The 22,851-nt window shown below is 60.9% G+C and overlaps 1 protein-coding gene across 8 annotated transcripts; it reads right to left on the reverse strand.

The window, feature by feature from the left end:
- Positions 1-60: 60 nt before the first annotated feature.
- SCRIB (scribble planar cell polarity protein) lies at positions 61-22,632 on the reverse strand. Of its 8 annotated transcripts, none has more exons than XM_063079331.1 (35): positions 22,436-22,632; positions 21,103-21,220; positions 20,915-20,993; positions 20,731-20,820; positions 20,569-20,625; positions 20,409-20,472; positions 20,182-20,256; positions 19,969-20,113; positions 19,306-19,424; positions 18,146-18,345; positions 17,906-18,072; positions 17,684-17,814; positions 17,467-17,592; positions 17,205-17,372; positions 16,159-16,545; positions 15,161-15,223; positions 14,516-14,605; positions 13,806-13,883; positions 12,719-13,042; positions 12,515-12,595; positions 12,178-12,435; positions 11,882-11,992; positions 11,490-11,783; positions 11,206-11,394; positions 4,727-4,837; positions 4,591-4,647; positions 4,327-4,401; positions 2,870-2,932; positions 1,966-2,064; positions 1,399-1,877; positions 1,178-1,320; positions 1,062-1,099; positions 853-927; positions 548-599; positions 61-443 (listed from the first exon to the last, which is right to left on the reverse strand). In XM_063079331.1, the coding sequence occupies exons 1-35, from the start codon at positions 22,592-22,594 to the stop codon at positions 298-300; spliced, it is 4,911 nt and encodes a 1,636-aa protein (XP_062935401.1). In that variant the 5' UTR covers positions 22,595-22,632; the 3' UTR covers positions 61-297. The 8 variants fall into 8 exon arrangements, 7 of the variants coding, with proteins under 7 accessions (XP_062935401.1, XP_062935397.1, XP_062935400.1 ...); XM_063079327.1 differs by having other exon boundaries at positions 4,513-4,647; XM_063079330.1 differs by having other exon boundaries at positions 17,205-17,384.
- Positions 22,633-22,851: the final 219 nt, after the last annotated feature.

Consider the following 22,851-nt stretch of genomic DNA (forward strand, 5'->3'; position numbering starts at 1 on the left):
CCCCAGCCTTGGGGGACAGGAGGGGTCGGTGTTGGGTGCATGGGGTGGACAGACAGGCTGTAAAAGGTAGTCAACTTTATTCTCCTTAAACCACAAAATAGAGTCTTTGGTTGTACAAACATCACTAGTTACAGTCTCGCCAAGAGATCCTGGCTGGGGGTTGGGGGAGTCAGAGGCCAGAACTCCTGAGGGGTCTCTTTAAAATGCTAACACCCAGGTTAAAAGACTTGGGGCAAGGGCGGTGTTGGAGCTGGCAGGGCCCCCCACCCCAAGCCTAGGTGGAGGCGCTGCGCCCCTCTAGGAGGGCACCGGGCCTAGGCCGCGGCGCCCTGGCCGCACGGCACGGCTGCTGCTGCACAGCGTCACGTCTTCCGGGTCCACGGCGTCGGGCGCCGGCCTGCCCAGGAGAACCAAGGCCACCTCTCCGTCCTCCTCCTGCGGGCCTGGTGGGCCGGAGCGGGGAGGCAGTGAGCTGAGGGTAGCCAGGCACCCCAGGAGCTCACCCTCCCTGCCTACCCACACCCCCCGGCCGGGCCTGCCAACTCACCTGGGCTGGGAGATGGTTCCAACGACCTCAACTCCTCAGCAAAGTCCGGCGACTGTGATGGGGAGAGGGGCTGGTCAAGGTCGGTCCCAGACCTGCCTGAAACCACCCACGTGGATTTAGAAGGGCTCCCTGGCTCTGAGGCCCACGGAGCCTGGGTGGGGTTAGGGCAGAATGGGAAACAGGTGGGGAGGCCCCACACCCAAGGCACAGAGGAGGTAACAGGCGCAGAGGCGGGTGGCAGGCACGTGCGAGGAGCTGTGGAGCGGGCCCATGCCGTGCAAGGGGGCCAGGAAGGCGGCCGGTACCTGGATATCATAGACAGGTCTGGAAGAAGGCAGGGCTGCAAACGCCCTGTAGTCAAACTTCTTTCCAGACAAGGGCTTGAAAGGACAGCGGGAGGGGAAAGGCAGAGAGTGAGAGAAAGAGGTGAGGGCCGCGGGGGAAGGGGGATCTGGACCCCTCCTCCCATGCCGCAGGGGTGGACAGGGCAGGGCGACAGCTGCTGGCTCCTCACCAGGCGTCCCGGGGAGGTGCTGGTCTGGGGGCCCAGGTCTGGGGGAACAAGAAGCTGGTGTTCAGAGAGGTCCATGGGGCAGGCTGAGCCCTTGGCCTCCCTCCGGACACACCGACCTTCCAAGGGGGTGGGCGATGGGGTGGGCGCGGGCGAAGGGGCCTCGGCCAGCCGCTCCAGGGGCCCGCGCTTGCTCCGGCCCTCCTGGGACTTGCTGAGGACCATCTGAGCACGGAGAGCGTCCTGCTCCAGGGACTTCATCCTGTAGACATCAGGGGTCAGGAAGGGGCGGGCGGGCGGGCGACCCGGGGTGGGGGGTGGCCCCCCGGCAGGGCCTCACCTGGCCGCCCTCCACAGCGCGCGCTTCTCAGCCTCCAGCGCCCGGCGCTCGGCAGGGGACAGGGCGCGCTCGGGCGCCGGCAGCTCGGGGCTCTGCATGCGCAGCCGCTCCTGATGGCGCCGCTCAGCTTTGGCCGTCCGCACCGGGGCGCCGCCTCCCAGAGTCGGGGGGGACGCCGGGCTGAGCCCTCCGGCAGGGCCCGGGCCGGCCCAGGGCGGCTCGTCCTCCGCGTCCGGGGCCTCCCCGTCCACGGTGAGCCCTGCTTCGGCCGCCGCCTCCTCCCGCAGCATCTGCGCTCTCTTCTGCTGCAGCTTGCGGGCTTCCTCCTCCTGCATCTTTCGCAGGTCGTCGGCGCCCACCAGCGACACGCGCTTCGGGGGGCCCTCGGCCTGGGGCGCCCGCACCTCCAGCTCAAAGTACTTCTGCCGCTGGCGGAAGGACAGCTGCTCCGGGGAGGCTGCGGACCCGGGCGCGGGGGGCTGCGGGGAGCGGACCTTAAGATTTGGCCGGCGGGCCCCGGGGGCACCACCCGCACAGAGCCTGCGGGGCGGGGGTGACACCACGCACCTGCGCAGGCGCGTCCTCTGGAGGGTGCGGGGCAGGCACGGCGGCGAAGGCCCTGTAGGCCTGCTTCACATCGGCCGGCAGCTCATCCGGGGAGGGCGGCTGGGGGTGGGGCTGGCGTGAGTCGGACTGGAACAGTTGTGCCGCCCAGCAGCGGCCGCCGCCGCCCACCCAGCCACCAGCTGTCTCCACCGACTGCCTCCGACCACCCCCCACCCCCGCACCACGCTGCCGAAGAGACGGCTCTGCCACCACCACCACCACCAGTGGGGCAGGGCACTCATGCGGCCGGTACCACCTCTGCCCCTGGGGGCCCGGGAGCCCTTTGGCCAGGCCTGAGCCAATGGCTGGATCACCCCCCGTTTTGTCTACAAAGGGCGGGGGTGGGGGCCAGAGGAGAGCAGGGTCAGGGGTTCAGGTAAAGGCATGGGGTGGGGTGGGCCACAATCATCCCCAGGTTCTATCTGTGCGGACAGAGGCTGGGAGCTCACCCACCCCCACCCTGCAGTGCAATGAGAGGAAGATGCCCAGGACTGGGCCTGGCCATATAACAGGTGGGGGGTGGGATCGAGGAACCCAGGCCCAGAGACAGGAAGAAGGGCAGGGTGGTACTGGGCCTGACATGCTGATTAGGGTTCTCAGGAGGGCTTGAAGCCGTCCAGAACAGCAAGCTCAAGCTCCCCTGTCCCCACCACCAGCCAGCTCTAATCAGGGAGGTGTCCACGGGCTATGTCCTCACATAGAACCCCCACAACCCCCGTTATCAGCAGGAAGACTGAGTCAGCCCCAATGTGATGAGTGGCAGCTGGGAGGCAGGCACCTTCTCCTGACAGCCACCTCCCCAGAGGAGGGGGCAATACACAGCAGCACCTGTCTGCACTGTCCTCCACCCAGTGGGGACGCTCACCTGCTGGCTGCTGGAAAAGTAGGGGGCTTCAGCCATCTTCTCTCCAGCTGTCCCAGATGGAACCTGGAGGAACCAGACGTTGGGTGGGTCAGGAGCCAGGCAGGGCTGTGGCCTCAGGAGGAAAAGGAATTGGGGGCCCAGGCACTGCCTTGGTGGCACAGAGATGGCTCCTCAGTTCCCCAACCTGACCACAGTCCAGGGGATACCCCGAGATGGGCCTGGATGACCTCTTGGCCAGTACGAAGGGGTTCTTCCCAAAAGGCGATGGCCTGGACTTCACCTGGCCTTCTCCTTCCCCCGGCATGGTCGGGGGGAAGGCCAAGGGTACAGTCCAGAGCTTTGCACGGAGGCGTGGGGACAGGGAGCCCACCCACCTGCAGTGCCCAGTCCTCAAGGCTCTGAGTTGAGCCATGCCCACTGCCAGCTGCTCAGGCTTCCCAGCTGCCCTCCGCAAGCCAAGGGGACCCCCGGCTCCACCAGCCACCCACAGCTGTACCCTATCTTGACCACGCGATGCTGGACCTCCACCCTTCCTGGGGGCTCCCGTCTCAGGCTGCTCATGATCAGTGCCCAAGAGCTCCTAAATGGGCTCTCTCAGTCCCCAGGAACTGCCAGGCCTCTTGCTGCCTCCCCAGGGCTGGGGCAGGTCCTGGCCAAGCCCAGCCCTCAACCACTCACACGTTCCCGCAGGGTCTCCCAGCACCGGCTAGCTGGGCACACCCTCTGGGAGGCTCATTTATATCTCTTGGGGGAGGAATAAGGACCGAATATCCTTCCTGCCTGTCCTCAGGCCCACAACTTTCCCAGTGTCCACCCCAGCCCAGCTGTCAGCACTGGGGCTGTCAGCACTGGGGCTCTCCAGCACCCCACCCCCGCCTCCCATGACCCCTCGCAGCTGCTCCAACCCATCCTCCCACAGACATGCCCAACCCCACCAGGATGGCTCTGGAAGCCTCCAGCTGCCTCTGCCCCCACCCTGCGCCCCTGGGGCCAGGGAGCCCCTCTGCCTGAGCCCAGAACCCCCCACACACCCAGCCTGCTCGCTGAACACGAGAGCAAGGGGTGGGGGCTGAGGCCAAGTGCCTTCAAAGGAGTCAGCCCTACTCCCTTGCTCCTTTTTCTTCAGCTATGGGATGGGGGCAGGGGGTGGGGTGCACAGCACTTGCCTTAGGGCTTGGGTCAAGAATTAAGGGGGACAAGACACATACTAGGCGGGGGGTCGAGATCCTACTGGGATACCCTGCAGGCCCAGCCCCCACCCCAGATGAAGGTTCCCTCCACAATGGCTTTGGCACTTGTCCTGTGGGTAAGGCCTGAGCTGGTCAAGAGGACCCTGGCAGTGGCCCACCAGGTGATGGGAGGGAGCTCAGGCAGGGATGAGACTGACAGGTGGCAGATGGACATGGGACAGACAGAGGCTGGGCAGGGGTGCAACTCAACACACAGTAGACACTGACCCTTCGCAGGCTGCCAGCGCTGGGCACAGCAGCCAGGGCGCGGTAGTCCAGCTTCAAGGGCTCCAGACTCCGGCCCTGGGGAACAGAGTGGACATAGCACTAGCAGTCAGCAGGAGGGAGGCACATTGCAAGGGGTGTGATCAGCAGTGGGCACAAGGGCGGGGGGGCTGGGATGCGGTCACTCACTATTCCACAGGCTGTGTCCACCCCTACAAGTGCCCCAACTGGAGAGGGCAGCCCACAGGTCAGAGCCAGGGGCCTCACCGGGACCTCTGCGGCCTCGAGTCCCCAGTGTGGGGTCTGTCCAGCCAGCTCCTTGTCCTGTGAGCAGAGAAGACACAGTCAGGAACTGCCGGCTGCAGACTCCCAGCCCTGGGGCTGCAGCCACTGTGATCCTGACCTTGCTGGGGCCCTCAGGGCTCAGCTCCCGGTCAATGGATGAGATGCTTTCCAGGCTGTTCCGGTGGGCGATGCCTGCCGCAAAGGGGTTGGCAATGACTCCTGGGGACACCTAAGAGGAGGGGAGTGGGCTGAGAGTGGGGGACCCAGTGGTAAGGTCTGCCTCCAGGGGCAACCTGGAGCCCTGGCCCAGGATAAGCCAGCGACATGCAGCAGACGTAGGGCTGGCCGGCTGTGTGGCTGAGATCTCTGGGAGCACTCTGCTGGGCCCCCCAGGACACCGCACCACCATCCCCAGCCTGCATCCCCATCATGGATACTGGGTGCCCCTGGTACCTGGCTCACAGGGCTGTGTGGGCACAGGTTGTGTCTGCGTGTGGCAGGGGCAGAGGAGGCTGACTGTCTATAGAGTCACACCCTTGAACAAAGGCAGGGGAGGGGCGGGGAATGGCAGTGAGGCCGGCAGCAGAGCGATGCTCACGGACAGGTAGGCCATGTTTAGACACTGTGGTACGTGTGCTGGGGAAGAGTCTGCAGCAAGGGACACACCGCAGGAGAAAACCAACTAGCTCAGTCACTCATCAAACCTTGGGCTGGCAGGACAGGATGAGCACAGGCGCGAGCACAGGCGCAGGCACAGGCGTGTGTCTGGGCACGAGGTGTGCCTGGATCCTGAGCATAAGTACGGTGGATGGAGACCCAGGAGCCCCCATGAGGGATGAAGGGGCTGGCTCAGCCTCCACCAATAGCAGGGGAGGACGCAGTGGCACAGTGGAAGGAGTCATTGCGGTCACCCTTGCCGTGAGCTGAGGGGACACTGCCAGTGCGGGAGGAGACACAAGCCCAGCTGTGCTGCTGCTCATAAGGCACAGTGAAACGATGAGAAGAGATGGGCAAAGAGTTGTCGGGCACAGAGGTAGCATGGAAAAGGCTGCTGACAGATGACGCCATGATCCTAACGTAAGCATTCAATGAGAGCCACTCAACACAGAAGGCAGAGACGGCAGGAGCAGGAGAGCCTGATAAAAGCACAGCTGCAATGGGAGACAAATGTCTCTTTCAGATCCTGACAAAACAGCAGCAGCAAATGTGGTACCTGCTTGTCAACTTCTGCAGTAACTGAGAAAGCCACTGGGCAGGCCTGAGAGGCAGGGCTGGCCTCACGTGGGGAGGGCTGAGCTGGGGCAGGCGGGGAGGTGTGAGCCTCGGGGAGCTCATGCTGTCTGAACCTCCAGAGATGATCATGGACAGAGATGATTCACAGCTCCAAGCTGGCCCCCTGGAGTCCCTGGAGTCCTGACACCATGACCTAACAGCAATGCACACACCTAGTGCCAGATCTTGGTGTCTAAATATCATGTCCACAAATTGGGACCAGTGCTCCTTGGAGAGGTGACTGAGAGCCAGGCTGGCCTGCAGCCCTCCCACAGACCAAGGCTGGGATGATGTGAGCATGAAAATAGATGACAGCAGCAACGAACTATCACTTATGAAATAAAGTGGAGCCTGAGCATCCACACCAACAGGCAAGCAGATGAGACGCACACTGGGTGAGGGGCAGCTCGTCCTTAGAGCAGGAAGTGACAGGAAGGGCAGGTCTCTCAGCAGCAGCACGGACTCACTCTGTGAAGACCAGCGGGTGCAAGTTTGCTGCGGGTGGGCGAGCACGACTCTGCGAGCCCCTCCCCACAACACTGCCTGACAGCACTGACCACAGAGGGGAGGAGGAACTCTGCAGTGCGGAAACCTGGCGCACCACTGTTAAGACCAACGATGGGACAGACCGCCATCCCTGCGCCCTGACGGGAGGCTGGAGAAGGCACAATGCTGCTCCTGTGAAAACCCTGCCAAAGACGCGCGTGCTGAAACTCGCGGTGAGCGAGCATCAGACACACCCGGAGCGTGGGGCGCTCTCTACAGCGCAGGTCTGTGCTCAGCAGCGCCAGGGGCCGAGAGGTGGGCGGGCCAAAGCACCGCTCTAGACTGAGGCAGACTAGAGACATGACAACCCTGGGTGGCGCCTTTGCTGTGAAGATTGTCCCTGGGAAAGCTGGTGAGATGTGAATGGGGTCTCTGAGTGATAAGGTCTTTGTAGTGTTTTTGCAACTTTTCTTCAAGTTCATTTACTGTTTGTTGGCAGCTGGCCAGTATGGAAACCTGAACCCTGATCTCGGCGGTGTGATCAGCGCAACACTACCCACTGAGCTCACCAGCCAGCCCTTAAATTATTTTACGTGCTTGCTTATATTTTTCAGAAAGAAAACAAATGGCAGGATGAACCGAAAGCTAATAAAGCCAAAAGCTAATGAAAACGGTAGCCTGTAGGAAGTACCTTGTTTTACAGTTTTGTCTTTGGAACCATGTGAAGGTTCACACAATTCAGAAACAGACTTTTAAAAAAGTCACCCCTGAAAGCCAAGAACAAGTAAGCCTAAGTGTACATTTACTAAGTTGGTAGCATAAACCACACACAGAAATGATCTCAGGTGGCTTAAAAACACAGTATTTTGACTGTACATCCTAGCTGAGTAAATCCTAAGAACAGAAAGAGCCATAAGAAACTCTTAACCTGTTCTCAATGCTCTCATTACTAGTAATGCTATTAACATTGCATTTTGAAATTATTAAGGAATTAAAAGTTTTATGTGTGAGAAAAAGAGACAAGTATTAAATCAAGGAAGTTAGTACAAACTCTGTAATCTTACATGAGTTAAATAAAGACTCATGAGTTTATAATAATGCTAAGACACAGAAAGACACCTCAGTAGCCATTGTTGGAGGTTTCCAGGGCAACAGCTTGTTATTTTAGAAATCGACAAATAAAAAGAATCAAGCATCTATTATGCCCTTCCTGTATAAACTCATATCAGTACAAAAAAACAGCTAATAAAAGAAAATCTCTTCCTTGAAGATGAATCTGTAGAAAGATTAACAGCAACAGATGCAAAAAGAGGGACAGAAATATCTTTCCTTAGAGCAGAGACCAAGGAGGTGCTAAAAAGGAAAGGTGGCTTTTTTCGTTTTATTCTATTTTTGTTGACAATAATTGTAAGGGAAAGGCAGTCTTGATCGATATTCAAAAGCTGGCTCTTTGACAAGGCCATTAAAATACACAAAACTCCGGCCTGTGTGACCAGGAGGAAAAGACGACACAGGCAACCAGATCACGAAGGGAGAGCAAAGGGCAACAGGACTATTGCCTTCTTTATACCACACAGAGAATGGCAAAGTGAAGAGTTTTCCTGGAAAATACACATTAACCCAGATTTGCTCAGAGAGCCTGGGGCTAGTAGTATGAGGCAGGTGCATGCTGTGCTGTTTGCTTTACTTAATTCTGCCAACGACCTGGAAGAGCTGCAGACGAGGAGGCTGAGGAGGGAGGTCAGGCACTGGCCCAAGGCCCTAGGACAAGTGAGAACCCAGTTTATAAAGACGGTGCAGGAGCCCTAAAAATGCACCAGACCTAGAACACAGAGCAGGCACGTTCTCACAAATGCTCCTACCTATGACCACGGTTCCAGGGTGCTGGGGAGAGAGCTGGCCAGCTCCTAAGCAAATACAGGGACTGGATGGCAGAAGGAAAAGGAAAGCGTGGAGTCCAGTGGCACCTCGATGCCAGCGGGGGCCAGACAGGCTGACAAAGAGAAGTCCCAAGGGTGAGTTTAAGAAAAATGGGGTGAGAGCAAAGAATTGTGAGCACCCCTACCCTGTGCCCTGGAGAGTTCAGAAACACAGAAGGTCCTGGGACCAGGGCCCAGCTGTGCCAGGTCCTCTGGTTCCTGTGCGAGAAGCCAGGAAGCCGGACACTGCTGTGGAGAGTCCTGATGTCTCAGCACAGCTCCTCTTTCCTTCAAGTGCCACACCCGCTAATGTAGACTCCAGGGGCTGAAGCTCCCTGTCTTGGCATGAGATGTCAGAACAACTGACAAAAGGACCTCAGGAAACTCAACGCCCGTCTCAGGTAATAATTCTTACAGATTTTAAATAGGAACAGCCACCAATTTTAAAATTTTATAAAAGAAACTACAGCAAACATCACACTACAGGATGAAATGGCCCCTTAAAGCTGGGCAATAGGCAAAGCCACTGGCCACCACCACCACCCCCCACAGCACTGGGCCCAACAAGCACAGGAGGGCTTGGCATCAGAAGGGAAGACCCCACTGCCATCACTGCAGACAGTGCGGCTTCCGCTAGGAAATGAAACAAAGCCAGCTGATTGTGAGTTATCACAATTAATAAGAAAACAAGAGCAACCCAGGAATATACTTGAGAAAAACTTACAATCCCAGCAATCCAAGCAATTTTTGTTATGGAACTTAGCAGTTTCACTTGAAAGTGAGAACGCATGACAGTAGACAAACTTCTCAAAAGAAAAAAAGAAAGTGGGTAGCAACTAGTTGGCTAGGTGTTAAAACACACTATGAAGTGACAACATCTAAAACAGTGTGGCACTGGCCCCAGGACTGACCCACAGCTCACTAGGACCAAGTCCAAAAATAAGCCCTAGAACACATGAAAATTTAACATACAGTGAAGTCACATTCCCCACATCAGTGGGAAACAACAGACTGATAAATGCTGCAGGGACATCTATGAATCCACTCACTTGAAGAATGGTCCCAGGTGAACTACAGAGAGTGTACTTTTTAAAAATTACAGAAGCACTAGTAAGAAAACAAGGCAATGTTTTATAACCTTACAACAATGAACAGGTGACAGATGGAGAAAAACACACCTGCACTCTATGAAACAGTACAATAGAAGGTTGGAGCCTGCAATGGGAAAGAGAGATGCTGCGTCAGGAGATGGAAGACAGACACCCTGAGAGTAATGCCAGCACAGGAGGTGGCAGTGGTGGGCAAAGGAGAGGCTTGAGCCAATGTTCTTGGCCCCCACTGCCTGCTGCCCTGCTCCTGCCAGGCTTGACCTACACCACAGTCTGTGCTCCCCAGCACAGGGGAGGATGTGGAAATGGTGCCTGGCTCTGTCCCTGGCTGGGTCAGTAACCCAGCCAGCATGTGAGGTTTAAGACCTTTTGACCTTCCCTGCAGAAACCCTCCTGCACACACAGATGTGCTCATGGGCACGCTCACTGGTGACACCCGAATGGTGGCGTGGGCAGTGGGCACAGACACATCCCGCCAGACACAGTAAGGATAACCCCTATCACAACAGCATGAGCCAGAGAGCACGGCCACATGGATGCATGCTGGGCTGTGAATATAGGCACACCAGCTCCCTCTCTTCTGGACCTTTGATCCCTCCCCCTCAAGAAGATATTCTCTGAGTAAAAACTTTAAGAAAACGTGTTAAAACTCTAAGAGAAATTCCTCCTCAGAAACCCCCAGGACTCCCCTGAAGACAGCCGGAGTGGTGGGGATGAGGCCAGACCAGGCCAGTCCCAAGCCCAGGGAGCAGGGCGTGGCTCCTGTGACCTCCAGCCTGGCGTCCCAGTAGTGCAACCAAAAGTACAATGCTTTCCACGGGGTCACCCATGATGGCAGTGCAGGTTAGGGTGTACTGTCTGGGCCGCCAGCCATGGAGTGTCTTCCTGGCTGGCATCTGGCAGTAAGTCATCAACCCAGAGATCCAGGGAGACCACTCGAGGTGGCCAACCCACCCAAGGTTGCTGCAAGGAGCAGAAGCCATACATGTGTGGCAGGGAGCAGTGACATAGCCACCTGCACTCGAGGACTGCAATAGACTCTCTTGGCAGAGCTGATGGCCGCCGCAGGTGAACAGACATAGAGGTCCATTTGGACCTGCGGAAGGAAGGTGCTGGGGTGCCCCAGGGACAGCTGGTGGAAGAAGACAGGAGACGTGGAGGCTCAGAGTCAAGGCTCATCCAGGACAAAGGCCGGGCCAGGAGCTGGCAGCCGAGGGAACGAGGACAACTGGGAACCCGCCCTGCTCCCCCTACCCTGGTCTTGGCTTCCGTTCCGGGTGCAGAGCATGAAAGGTCAGCAGCTAAAGGGAAGGTCTTGGGGAGTGAGCTCCTGGCTGAGGGGCTGCCCAGAGGGACAGCCTGGGGCCAACCAGGGCCCACGGACAAGCCAAGCCTTGGAGACAGCTGAGAGGAGCAGGATGCCACCTGGGCAAGGGGCCGGGACCACTGTGCACATCTGCAGGCAAAGCCCCGTGCAGAGGACCCTCCTTGGCTGCTGTGCTCCAGGCAGGGCTCTGGGCCCTCCCTGTCACGCCTCAGTGACCACACTCAGTTTAGGTGTTGCTCATCTAGAGGCCAATGGCTCAACCTCTTCTCTCAGGACTGGACCACGCCAGTGGTCTGTTCAGAGCCCCGGACAGCATGGTGACCAGAGCCCACCCCAGCTCTGGTCCACGGCCATCTCAGAATCACCTCATGCTCCCCAGAATTCGGGGGAGAGGATGTACCAACCTGGCCAGTGTGGGGTCAGCTCCCCACCACCTCTCAGGGCTGTGCTGGGGCAGGGCCTGGTCCCTGGGGAGGGTACTGACCTCCAGGGTTGCAGTGGTGCTGGTGTCGAAGCCATCGCAGACAAGCACGGTGAGAGTGTCACCTGCGCTGCGCAGCAGCTGCACAGCTTCGCTGTGGGTCAGGCCCAGCAGGCTCTGCTGGTTCACCTCAAGCAGACGCAGCCCCACTCGTAGCCGGCCATCACGCCCGGCCGCCCCTGTGGGGCTCACCTATGGGGAGAGCCGATATGGGAGAGAACTGCACCCGGCACCCGCCCAGCGGCATCCAGAGGGTGTGGGGTTTGGCCAGATGAGACAGCCCTCACCTTGGAGATGAAGATGCCCTCGTCCGTGGGGTCACAGGGGTTCCCTGCGTGGCCCTTGGCACCCCCGCGGATGCTGATGCCCAGCTTCTCTCCAGGGGCCTTCTGAATGCAAAGTTCCCGCATGCCCGGTGGAGGTGGGTCCCTCCGCACAAGCAGGGATAACTCCAGGCAGGGCCGGAGCAGGGCGCTGACTGCCTCCTGGTGTGTGGCCTCCCGCACATCCTGACCGTTGACTGCCAGGATGCGGTCCCCAACCCGCAGGCCACTTCGAGCAGCCAGGCCCCGCGGCAGCACCTGTTGGGGAGGAGGGCAGCATTCAGTGGGCTGCGGCCATGCTTGTCCAGCCAGGACAGGTCCCCTTTGCTCAAAGTTGCTGGCCAGGCCCATGCTACCTTGGAGATGAACACACCAGGCTCCTGGACACCAAATGGGTGGCTGGAATGGTCAGAGCCCCCAACGATGCTAAGCCCCAGGGGACCTCCAGATCTTGGCAGATGGACCTCCTGGGGACATAGGACGGGCCTCAGTCAGAGAGGAGCAGGGTGCAAGGGAGCAGGGCAACTGCACAGAGCATGGCCAGATCCTTGGGGATGGGGCAGGGGTACCGCGATGAACCCCTGGGTCAGTGCCCCACACCTAGAACTGTGTGGATGCCCAGACAGGGGTGGGAGATGGGTAGGGGTCTCACCTCCACCGGGTATGGCCCCTCCAGGGCCGCAGCCAACAGGCTGGGGGCCAGCCTTGGCAGCACAGAGTCCCCGGGGGTGGTGGTGGTTGTGGTAGCAGTGGCAGTAGCAGCGACGGGTGGGGAGGAACGTGGCGGGGGGCTTGGGGGAAGGGCCCCCCCGGCCTCCCGCTCCAGCAGCAGGGCGATGGTGGGGGAGGCGGCGGTCAGCAGGGACACGGCATGGTCGTGCCTGGCTTCCGTCATGTCCACCCCGTTGATCTGTAAGAGTGCACCCAGGTCAGGGAGGTCCCAAGGGCCAAACAGAACAGACACAGGCAGGTAGGCTGCTGCCACTCACCGAGAGGACGCGGTCGCCAACCTGCAGAGTGCCTGCCCGGTGGGCAGCACCCCCCTCAGCGATGCGGGAGATGAAGATGCCCTATGGGGGAGAGAAGAGCTGGGCTGCTGGTAAGGGCACGGGGCATGGAGGCCTTGGGCACTTCCTGCTCTCAGCTCCAGAAGAAACCACCACATCCCCAGTGCCCCAGGCCCCATGCCTCACCCCGTCGCCAGTCCGGTAGGGTGTGGAGCCTTTGCCACCAGCAATGCTGAAACCTAGCCCCTTTTCACTGCGCACGAGACAGGCCGCGTGGCGCTGACGGAGGGGCCCAGGGACTTCGGGCTGGAGCAGGGGCAGGCGCAGGGTGCCTCCCCGCCGCTCCCGGGGGCTGTAGTCGTCCTCAGGCCGCAGGGGCGTGACAGTGACTGCGTTCTCAGGCTCCACCATGCGTTCCCGCCACACTCGCATCTGCACGGTGGTGCCTGCCCCCCGCAGCGCCTCCACGGCCTCATGGTGCTCGGCATCCTGCAAGACCACGCCATTCACCTGCGAGGGGGTGGGGACAGAGACCATGGCACACATCAGGACCCAGCGGTGGCCACCGACAGCCAAATGCTAATACCATGCCAACACTCACAGAGGCTCTGCTCACAGCCCCTTCACAGATGGTGAGACCAAGGCACAGGGTGAGCTCTGAAACTCACCCTGGCTCTCCAGCCACATGGCTTCTGGTGGGCTCAGGTCCCCAGAAACTAGTCACCTATGTATGTGCCCCTGCGGCCAGTCCACACCCATCCCCACTCCGGACACCTCTTACCACCTGCCTCTCATACGAGCTGTCTGATACAGGACACCCAAAGTACCAGATGACTGGACCGCGCCCGACCCTGACTGTGAGGGACTAGAGTGCCTGCATAGAGACTGGGCGAGAGGTAAGCAGGAGCGCGCCACAGCATCAGCCCCCCTGGCCTGCACCTGCCCTCGCTCCTGCCCGAGCTGGACTGCCACATGCCCAGGCGGGGACTCCAAGGCTCTCACACAGGGACCACACCCCACCAGCCCTGCTGGAGGTCTGACCGCCTTTCAGGCCAGCCCCTGGAGCAGTCCCTCAACAGGCCTGTGCTGCTGGTGCAGCCAGCACCCCCAACTATGCCTCCCGCGCAGCGGGGGGTCTCCCAGGTGGTGGCAGCTAGGCCTCCTGAGCGGGCCCCCTCATGAGGGGGAGACAACCAAGCACCCCAACAGCCAGGACTGTGTGAACCTCGAAGGGCACATCCACCACTTAGTGGTCAAGGGGTTGCTGGCTTACCTCCAGGAGCTTGTCGCCTACTCGGACACCAGCCCGGGCTGCAGGGCCCTCCTCAGACACCCGAGAGATGAATATGCCCTGGGGGACAACAGACACTTGTGCACGGAGTGTGGCAGAGGCCAAGGAGGGTGGGCCCTCTGTCTCACCCCTTCTGGGAGGATACCATGGCATCTATGAAAGGCCCAGACACCCCCAAGCAGAGAGAGACCCGCTCTCAGCTGATCCCAGCCCTAGGCTACTCTCTGGAGAAGCCACAAAGACCCACAGGGGCGTGGGAAGGGGAAGAGTGGGCCTGGGGGTCAGAGGAGCCATGTTCAGGCCATTGTGGGGTTCGAGTGCCAGAGAGCTGGATGATGCAGGTCAACCCCGCAGGAAGGCCTTTGACACCACCCCCTCTGCAAAGAAGCCTGCAGAAGGACACAGAAGACCCAGGCCTGCCCTTTAAGCTGCTCTCACACTTTAAAGCCCCCCCCCACACGTGGTCTCGGAAGGGTCAGCTTTCTGACAGTTAGTGCCTTGGGCCCACCCGTGCATGTTCTCTACAAGCGGCCCAAGTGCCAGCATGCAGAAATGAGCTGTGAGGTCTGAGGAGGCCACCCAACGACCCTCAGAAAAGCAACAGGCCTTGGAGAACAGGATTATGCGTGAGAGACAGAGTCAGGGCAAAGCAGGTGATGGGGACCTGGCAGTGGCCCCAGGCGGCCGCTCACCTCATCATCACCCTTGTAGGGCGTCGACCCCTTGCCGCCAGCGATGCTGATGCCCAGGCCCCCGGTCTGCCGCACGATGGTGAGTGTGAGCTGGAAACACAGAGACACAGGTGTCTGGGAGGGGCGGGATGAGGAGGGGCTGGCACCCTGACAACCTCCTCCAGCTCCTCCCTGGCAGCTGCACCAGGTCTCACACCCATTTGCCAGCGCCAGCACAGCAGAACAGAGGAGCTAGGGAGGCCCTGAGACCCTGGGACAGGGTGGGCAATGCCACAGCAGAGCCGGGGAGTCCAGGGCTTGCCTGCCTCTGGGTGATGAGGGCCAGAGGTCCTGCCACCCTACCCCAAGTGAGGGCTGATGTTGCAGTCGGAGCCACCTCAAGGCTCACAGCCCCCAGATGGAAAGACAGGAGATGGCCCGGAACCTCACTCGCCCCTGCTGAGACTGGCTCTGCCCCTGCCAGAGGCCCCATAGCCTGAGGGCTGTGTCGGCCCAGGACCAATCTCTGTGGCAGCTCCTGGGAGGGGTTTTGGGAGGGGGCTTGTGCTTGAGCAGAGGGGAGAGGTGAGAGCCCGCAGCCCACAAAGCAAGGACAGCAGCAGCCCCAGGGACCAGAGTGCAGTGAGCAGTACGAGCAGTACAGACCTCTTCCTCCTCAATGCGAGCAGGCTCTATCAGCAGGTTATTGGCCTGGTCAAACGACACCCCCTGTCAGGATAGGACCAGCGAGGCATGCAGGTTAGCCACCGCCGGGAAACCACCACCTCACCCAGCCCCGCCACTAGCAGAAAGGACAGAAGAAAGGCCACGCCAAGCTCCCTCGGCCCTAGTGGCTCCTCCTGCCTGGCCTGGTGCTGCCCTGGGCGCAGGGTCCCCTCTGGTCTGGAGATGGGAGTGGACACTGCGACATGGATGGGAGGGGCTCGGCTGGCTGAGGGTGGGGAGCTCCACAGCGGGGCTGAGCCAGGGCCTGGCTGTCTTGGACTTGACTCTAGAGTGCTTGGCTGTCACGTGTCATCAGCCTGTACTCGGGGTAAGGGGGGTTGTGGGGAGGAAGGAGGACGGGGCCTCTGGGCAGCCCCAGGCTCTCCCTGCCATCTGAGTGTCTACAGTGAGCAGACACCACTCTTTGTGAGTCACTGAGAGCAAATGTGAAGGCCAGGAAAGGACATGCTAGCACCCCATGGGTCTGCCCAGAGCCTCGGGAAAGCCTGACAAGGCAGAAGAGCCAGGAAGGGCAGCAGGAGTGTGACCGCAGATGCCTGGCATGGAGCCCCATGGCCAGCAGTGGGGCTTCGGCCTGGAGTGATCCCAGGAGAGGAAGAGACCCTGCCTGAGCCCCACTGCACATGCACACAGGCCCTGCAGGCCCAGGAGAGGTGGAGAGCACGCCCTCAAGTCCTGTGAGCCCCTTTTCACCAGGCAGCACGTCAGACGACGCTGGCCCAGATGCAGGGGCTGCCACAAGGAGCACGCGGCAATCTCCACACCAGCTGCAGTGTGGACACAGCCACCCTTCTCCTGACCCACAGAGCTCAATCAAAGAGCAGGACTGGGACTCCACGCTGCTCCCTGTCACACCTGCAGGTACTCCGCGAGGGCCAGGGGCGCCTGCAGCAGGCAGAAGTGTGGCGGAGACCCACCTTGACAGAAGGCACAGGAGCCGCGGCCTCCTCCCTGTCCTCCTCCTCCTCCTCCTCCGTGGTGGCCTCGCCCTCCTGCTCGGCCCTGTCGTCGTCCTCCTCCTCCTCCTCCTGGGCCCGGGGAGCCCAGGGCGTGTGGGGGCCGTTGTGCCATCCCCCAGGTGTTGCAGGGCCTTCCCCGTCGGGCTGCATCCCCTGCAGGAGGGCCACAACCGCCTCGGGCTGGGGAAGCTTGGAGATCTTGAAGTGCTTTTTGTAGTGAGGTGTGTCTTTGCGAATAAGCCGCTGTCTCCCGCCCGGCAGGGGCCAGGGCGCCTCGAGCTGTCCCTCCTCGCTCTCGCCACCTTCCCTGGGCAGCAGTGTGTCCTCTGCGAAGTGCACTGTGGGCTGTGTGGGCATGAGGATGAGTGTGGCAGCCTGGCCCCCAGCCCCCACCCTCCTTCCAGCAAAGCCAGGCTCCATGGCCAAGTGTCCAGACGGGCCAGAGAAGCCCTGCTGCATAGCACGGGTAACAGAGGCTTTGCAAGGCTCCTACTGCACCAAGAACGAGCACTCAGGAGACTGCTGAGTGAAGGGCAAGCAACGTCTCAGCCCTGAGACAGCCAAGGGACTGGGGGGCCCTTCCTGGAAAAACCTACAGCACCCAGGGTGAAAATGTAGAGATGTGCAGAGACCTGACGTGGAGAACACCCGTCAGGGTCAGGGAAAGGGCTAGGGACCAGCCAGTCTCGGGACAACATGCAAGACATAGGCGTGACCATGCCAAGCCTGGCTATAGGGTGGAGACCCTCACCTCTGCCTGGGGCGGCACCCAGGCACCTCCAGCACTGCTGCTGCACTGAATACCACCACCCTATGCCTCCCAGCCAAGCTCTGCAAGGGACCCCTGCACGTCCCACCCTCATCAAGGCAGTAACTAGCATGGTCCAGAGACTATCTCCAGCTGATCCCAACTGCACACCTGCTCAAAAGGGCGCTAGGTAGGCTCTGGCACAGGGTGAGGGACTGCCAAGGTCTGGCTTCTGACCTTCTCCCTCTGTCCTCACCTCCTCATAGTTTTCCTCTGCATCCTCCTCCTGGCCAGCCGTTATGTCTTCCTGCTGGCCCAGCCCCTCCACCTCATCCGGAGGGCCTTGGGGCTCTCCTCCGGATGCTGTGCTGGCAGACGGGTGAGAGCCTTCGCTCAGGCCGGACTCAGTGCTCAGCCTCTTCTCCTGTGGCAGGCACTGGCGTGAGGCTGCGTGTGAGCCCACCAGCCCCACTCCCAGGATGACCAGGACACCCGGAGCTGCTGTCCTGCACACCCACCTCCTCTGAGGGTGAGGGCAGCATGGGGTCTGGCCTGCAAGAGTAGGCCTCACCCCGACGCTCCTCCACACCCCTCTTCATCACCTTGAGCTCGCTGGGGTGAGGCGTGGCCCGGCGCTGCAGGCCCTGTAGGAGGGACAGGGATGAGGGCAGAGGAAGTGCAGGGGTCAGGTGAGGCAGGCAGAGGCGCACAGCTTAGGGTCCCCACCTCCCTTACCCGCTTCTCGGCAGCTGCCTCCTCGGCGTCCTCATCACCTGCAGGGTCCTCTAGGAATTGGATGACGCTGACACGGCTCAAGGGGGCTTCGCTCCAGCTCTCTGAGGGGCTGCCCTGCTGCCCAAGATCCTCTATAGAAGGCAAGTGTCAGGGACCCAAGCTGGTCCCCCAGCAGTGCCTGAGGCCACACCCACCCCCGAGTCAGAGCCACCAGCCACCTACCGAGGCTGGGCAGGGGCTGCTGGGGCAGCAGGTAGCAGGTGAGCACCTTCTCGCCAGTCTGGGCATCATCCTCGGTCTGGAAGCGCAGCATGGGTTGTGCCTGGTTCTCAGCCAGCCACAGAGCCTTGAGGTTGAGGTGGGTGAGTGCGAGCGGCAGACTCTGCAGCCTGGGGACCAGATGGGCACAGTCAGCCGCCATCCGGGACACGGCCAGGTCCATGGGACCAGGCAGGCACTCACCGGTTCCCAGCCACATCCAGCACGTGAAGCTCAGTTGTGTGGGCAAGTTCAGGTGGCAGGGTGGCCAGACGGTTGTCCCTCAAGGAAAGGACACTGAGCGCCGCGCAGCCTCCAATCTCAGGAGGCAGCGCCTCCAGGTGGTTCCGGTCCACATTGAGGTTGGTCAACTTGGTCAGCTTCCCCAGAGAGTGGGGCAGGGCCTGGCCGGAGGAGGAAGGGCTAGGAGTGACAGAAGCCCATTGCAGGGGAAGGGAGCTGAGAGCCCCTCCGGGTAGATGAAATGTCACACATGGCTGGCTGCAGGCCGGCTCCAACCAGGGCTCCTCACAGCCCTCAGAGACCTGAACTTGGACCTGAACAGGAAACTAACCTCCACCTCTGGCCGCTCCCATCAACCTTCAGCCCCCACCACCAAATACCCCAAAACCAAGACCTCATCGACCTTAGCACTCTCCCATGGGTGCCCCAGCTGACATCCTAGCACTACACCCCATGAGTGCGCCTGGCACCCTGACCAGCTGCTGCCTCTCTCTGCTCCTTAGTCTCCAAGGCTCCCCAGGCCCAGCTTACCTGCCCAGGGACACCCCCACCCAATGCTTCCCAGCTGAGCTCACTTTTCCTCTTGCCTCAATGTGGGCACCTTGCCCACAGGTGAGTCCTGCCTACCCAGCCTCAGGTCAGGCCTCGCCACCGCCACCCCAGCCCTGTCCCCGGCGCCTCTCCTCGCTGAGCTCTGCACAGAGCACACACCTCTAAAGTGCAGCCTTGCTTCCTGTCCCCCTGGAGGACCATCCCCTCCAAGTGCAAATCTGTTTTCCTCTCTCCATCCTCCGTCTTTCCCTGGTACCACATTACATATCAGGGCTCAAGTTCTTGGCCCTGACTGTCACGGGCCCTTGCTCCAGCCCCTCTGAGCACCACCATGTCTCCTACTGGTAAACTCCTTTTTCTGACCAGGAAAGTGCCCCTCCAAAGCAGCTCCTATGAGCCAGGCCACCAACACCCACCTGCATGCACAGGTTCACACTGCCACCAACCCCTGAGCTCTTGCTACGCACCAGCACCCTGCCCTCACTCTGCATGCCCCTCAATCCCCAATCTTTTCTGCTGCCCAAGCTCTCAGGGAGCTGACAGCAACTGCCTGCCAGGGCTGGCCCTACCGTCAGCAGGTTCTCCGTGAGGATCAGCTCAGAGAGGTTCTCGCAGTCACCGATGGCCTCGGTCACCTCGCACAGCTGGTTCTGGTCCACCTTTAGGATAGACAGCTGCTTCAACTGACCTGGCATTGGGGAGACATGGTGACAGGGCTGAGTAAAGCCCAAGACACACCCTGAATACCCGACCACCCATGCAGCAAAGACAGGCCCTCAGCAGCTACAGCCTGAGGACCTTCACCTGTCGCTGCTCTTCTGGAGGACTCTGAGAGCTCTGACCTGCCCCCAGACCTGCCCACGCTCCTCCCACGTTCCCAATGCAAACCTCTCCTGGCCAAGCATGCCTGACCATCTTGGAGAAGACAAACCAGGCCCCCACAGCTCTGTCTACTGCCCAAGTTACAAACTCCACCACCCCTGCTCTGCCACCATGAGCTGCCCCAACTCTTTGGGTGGGGCACACTGTTACCACACCGACTGCACCCAGACCTCGGCACAACCTCCCCATCCTCAGGGATGTCTCTCAGAGCCTAGGCAAGGTCAGGTTCCTCACATCAGGACCACCTCCTGGCACTTGGCTCAAGATCCAGCAAAGCCACCCGGTAAGGGTATCCAGCTCCCCATGCTCCTCCTATTCCCTGCCCCACACTCCTCTGGGCGGGCACTGACCAATGCCATCTGGCAGCCGCTGCAGCAAGTTCTGGGACAGTAGCAAGTCTGTGAGCAGCACCAGCCCTCCAAGCTCCACGGGTAGCTCTTCCAGACGGTTCTCCGACACATCCAGGCATACCAGGCGCCGCAGGTTCCCAAGCTCCTGAGGGCGGGCAGAGGGTCAGAGAGCTGCTGCACACAAGGCAGAAGGCTGGCCCTGCCCTCACTCACCGGGGGCAGTGTTGCCAGCTGGTTCCGGTCTAGCCACAGCTCCCTTAGGTTGGGCAGAGCCCCCAAAGTGTCAGGCTGCAAGAAAGGACAGGGACAGGGATGAGAATGAACAGGTAAGGCACTTCTGCTTGGCCTCAAATGGCCCCATCCTGGACCCCATCCACACCCATAGCCCAACCCACACCAGCCTGCCCCTGCTCCACTCTCCAGCCACGCCTCCAACGCACCAGCACTTCCAGATCGTTGCCTCCCAGATCCAGCTGTTCCAGCTTGACCAGAAAAGAGAGAGACCTGCAAAAGAAACAGAGTCACAGTGTGGCCATGTGGTCCCAGGCCCTGAGGCCACAGCTCCACCCCAGCCGCTGGGCGGAGGCTCAGCACACTCACGCAGGCAGGGACTTGAGCAAGTTCTCCCTGAGCTCCAGGGTCACTAAGTTGGCAAGGCTGGAAGAGAGATGGGGCCAAGGCGTGAGAAGGCAGGGACTGCGGGCAGGGTCACCGCAGGGCTGAGCCCACCCTCCGACCCATTCCACCCAACAGGTCACTCACTTGCCCACGTCCCCAGGCAGCGCCTGCAGGGACACGTCATTCAAGGCCAGGTGAGCCAGGCTGCGCAGCTGAGTGAAGCCATCAGGGAGCCTGGGCAGAGGAAGCAGTGGACTCAGATGCCCCGACCAGGGCTACTCGACCTCCCACAGCCCACTGCCGACCCCCAGCACAGGCTGCCACCCACCTGGACAGGGGGTTCCCACTGAAGTCTGCGATCTCCAGAGCCTTACAGAACTTGATGCTCTCTGGTATCTCAGGTATGTCTGTGATGGAGGGTCACCGTGGAGAGATGCCCCACACTGAAATGGCCCACTCTCGGGCCCCTCCAGCCACCCCCGAGGCTCCACCCCGGCCCCCGCCTGGGCTCCCCACCATTCCGGGACACATCCAGCTCCACAAGCTGCATGAAGTTGGCCACCTCAGGAGGTAACCGCTGGATCTCGTTGTCACTCAGGCCCAGCTTGCGTAGGTTCAGCAGCCGGAAGAAGGGCTGTGAGAAGCAGAGGTGGGTGTGGGAGGAGTGACCCGTGGAAAACACCTCTCCAGATTAGAAAAGAGTACGCATGGGGTCACTAGTCGTGGGTCCCCGGACCTCTGCCTGCTCCAGGTCACACAGGGTCCTGGGGTCCAGCCATGACATCCCAGCTTGCAATGAGGAAAATATGAAGACACACAGCTCACACACCCACTGTGCCCAAGTCCTTCCTTGAGACCGCATCCCTTCGTGCCATCTCACATGTGCCCCCTCCCCTGTAACTGACCCCAGCTGGGAAGCTAACTGCTCCGGATTGGATGAGACCTCTCGCACCCTGATCTGCAGTTACCTCCGGACTCCACCCACCACCTGGACTACTACTTCCACCAGCAGATGAGCCCTCTGAGAGTCCAGGTAGGTTCCTGCTACTGAACCCCAGCTGTAAGCTCGGCCTGGGCCTGCAGAGAGAGCTCAGCACATAATCACCAAAAGAACATGAATGGAAATAGTAGAACTCCCCGTGCATGCACGGTACTATACGCAGGTACTGCAGATAGCACACGTAGGACCTATAGGTGACCCCGAAGAACAGAACCATCACGGCCAGGCTGTGCAGGGCCACCATTTGTGGTACACAGCCCCCCACACTCAGCACCTAGCATGAGAAGGAAATACTTTATGACCAGCTTCCTTTAACCTCTCTGCTAGAGCAGCCTCGAAAGAAAAACAAACGAAGAGATAAGGGTACCGAAAGGTGCCCCCTCGGCAGAAAGAGGTGAGCAGAGAACAGACCTAACAGGGCTGAACACCTCAGGAAACTGAACCGCATCCTCGCACCCAGGAAGAAAAGGAGAGCGGTCAGGGAGAAGGCCAGGTCTCCCACCTGCCGGCAACCCAGTGTCCCTCGGCCACCTCAGGTGCATCTTCCTCCCTGATCACCGGCCTCCCGCCCCCCTCCTCACGGGTTTACCCCCGCAGCTCCTCCTCCAGGCTCCGTGACCACCCGGGAGGCACCTGACGTCCGCTGCCACCTGGCGCCAGCGAAGGCGGCTGGGAGGGGAGGGTGGGGCTGGCCAGGGAGGGGCTCTGGCCAGTATGAACCAGCAGGGCCGGCTGGAGGCTGCGGCACCTCGCCCGGGCCAGCACCAGCTGAAGGCTCGGACGGGCCGCCGGCCACGGAAGCGAGGGGCTGGGCCGGCGGCCGCCGCGGCAGGTGCGGCGACTGCTCACCTTAGGCAGCTCGCGCAGCTGGTTGGCGTCGAGCAGCAGCTCCTCCAGGCTGCGGCTGTAGCGGTAGATCTCCTCGGGCACGGCCTGCAGCGAGCAGTGCCGCTTGTCCACCGACTCCACGTGCCGGTTGCAGCGCCAAAGAGGGATGCACTTGAGCATGGTGCGGGCGCGCGGCGGGCTCGGGGCGGGGGGCGGGGCCCGGCCCGCATGGGCGGCGGGCGCAGGCGGGTGGCGGCCGCCGGGCCGGGGACGCGGCGGGGCCGGCGCTGGGCCCGGCCCGCGCTCGGAGCAAGCCGACGGCGGCGGCCTGGGCGAGGGGGCGCGGCTGGCCGGCGCTCGGGCTCTCAGGGGGAGGCGGGGGAGCGGCGGCGGCGGCTCCACATTCCGCCCAGCCCCGCGCAGCTCGCCGCCCGCTC

Source organism: Cynocephalus volans, chromosome 15, assembly GCF_027409185.1.
Source record: "Cynocephalus volans isolate mCynVol1 chromosome 15, mCynVol1.pri, whole genome shotgun sequence".
NCBI classification, from domain to species: Eukaryota; Metazoa; Chordata; class Mammalia; order Dermoptera; family Cynocephalidae; genus Cynocephalus; species Cynocephalus volans.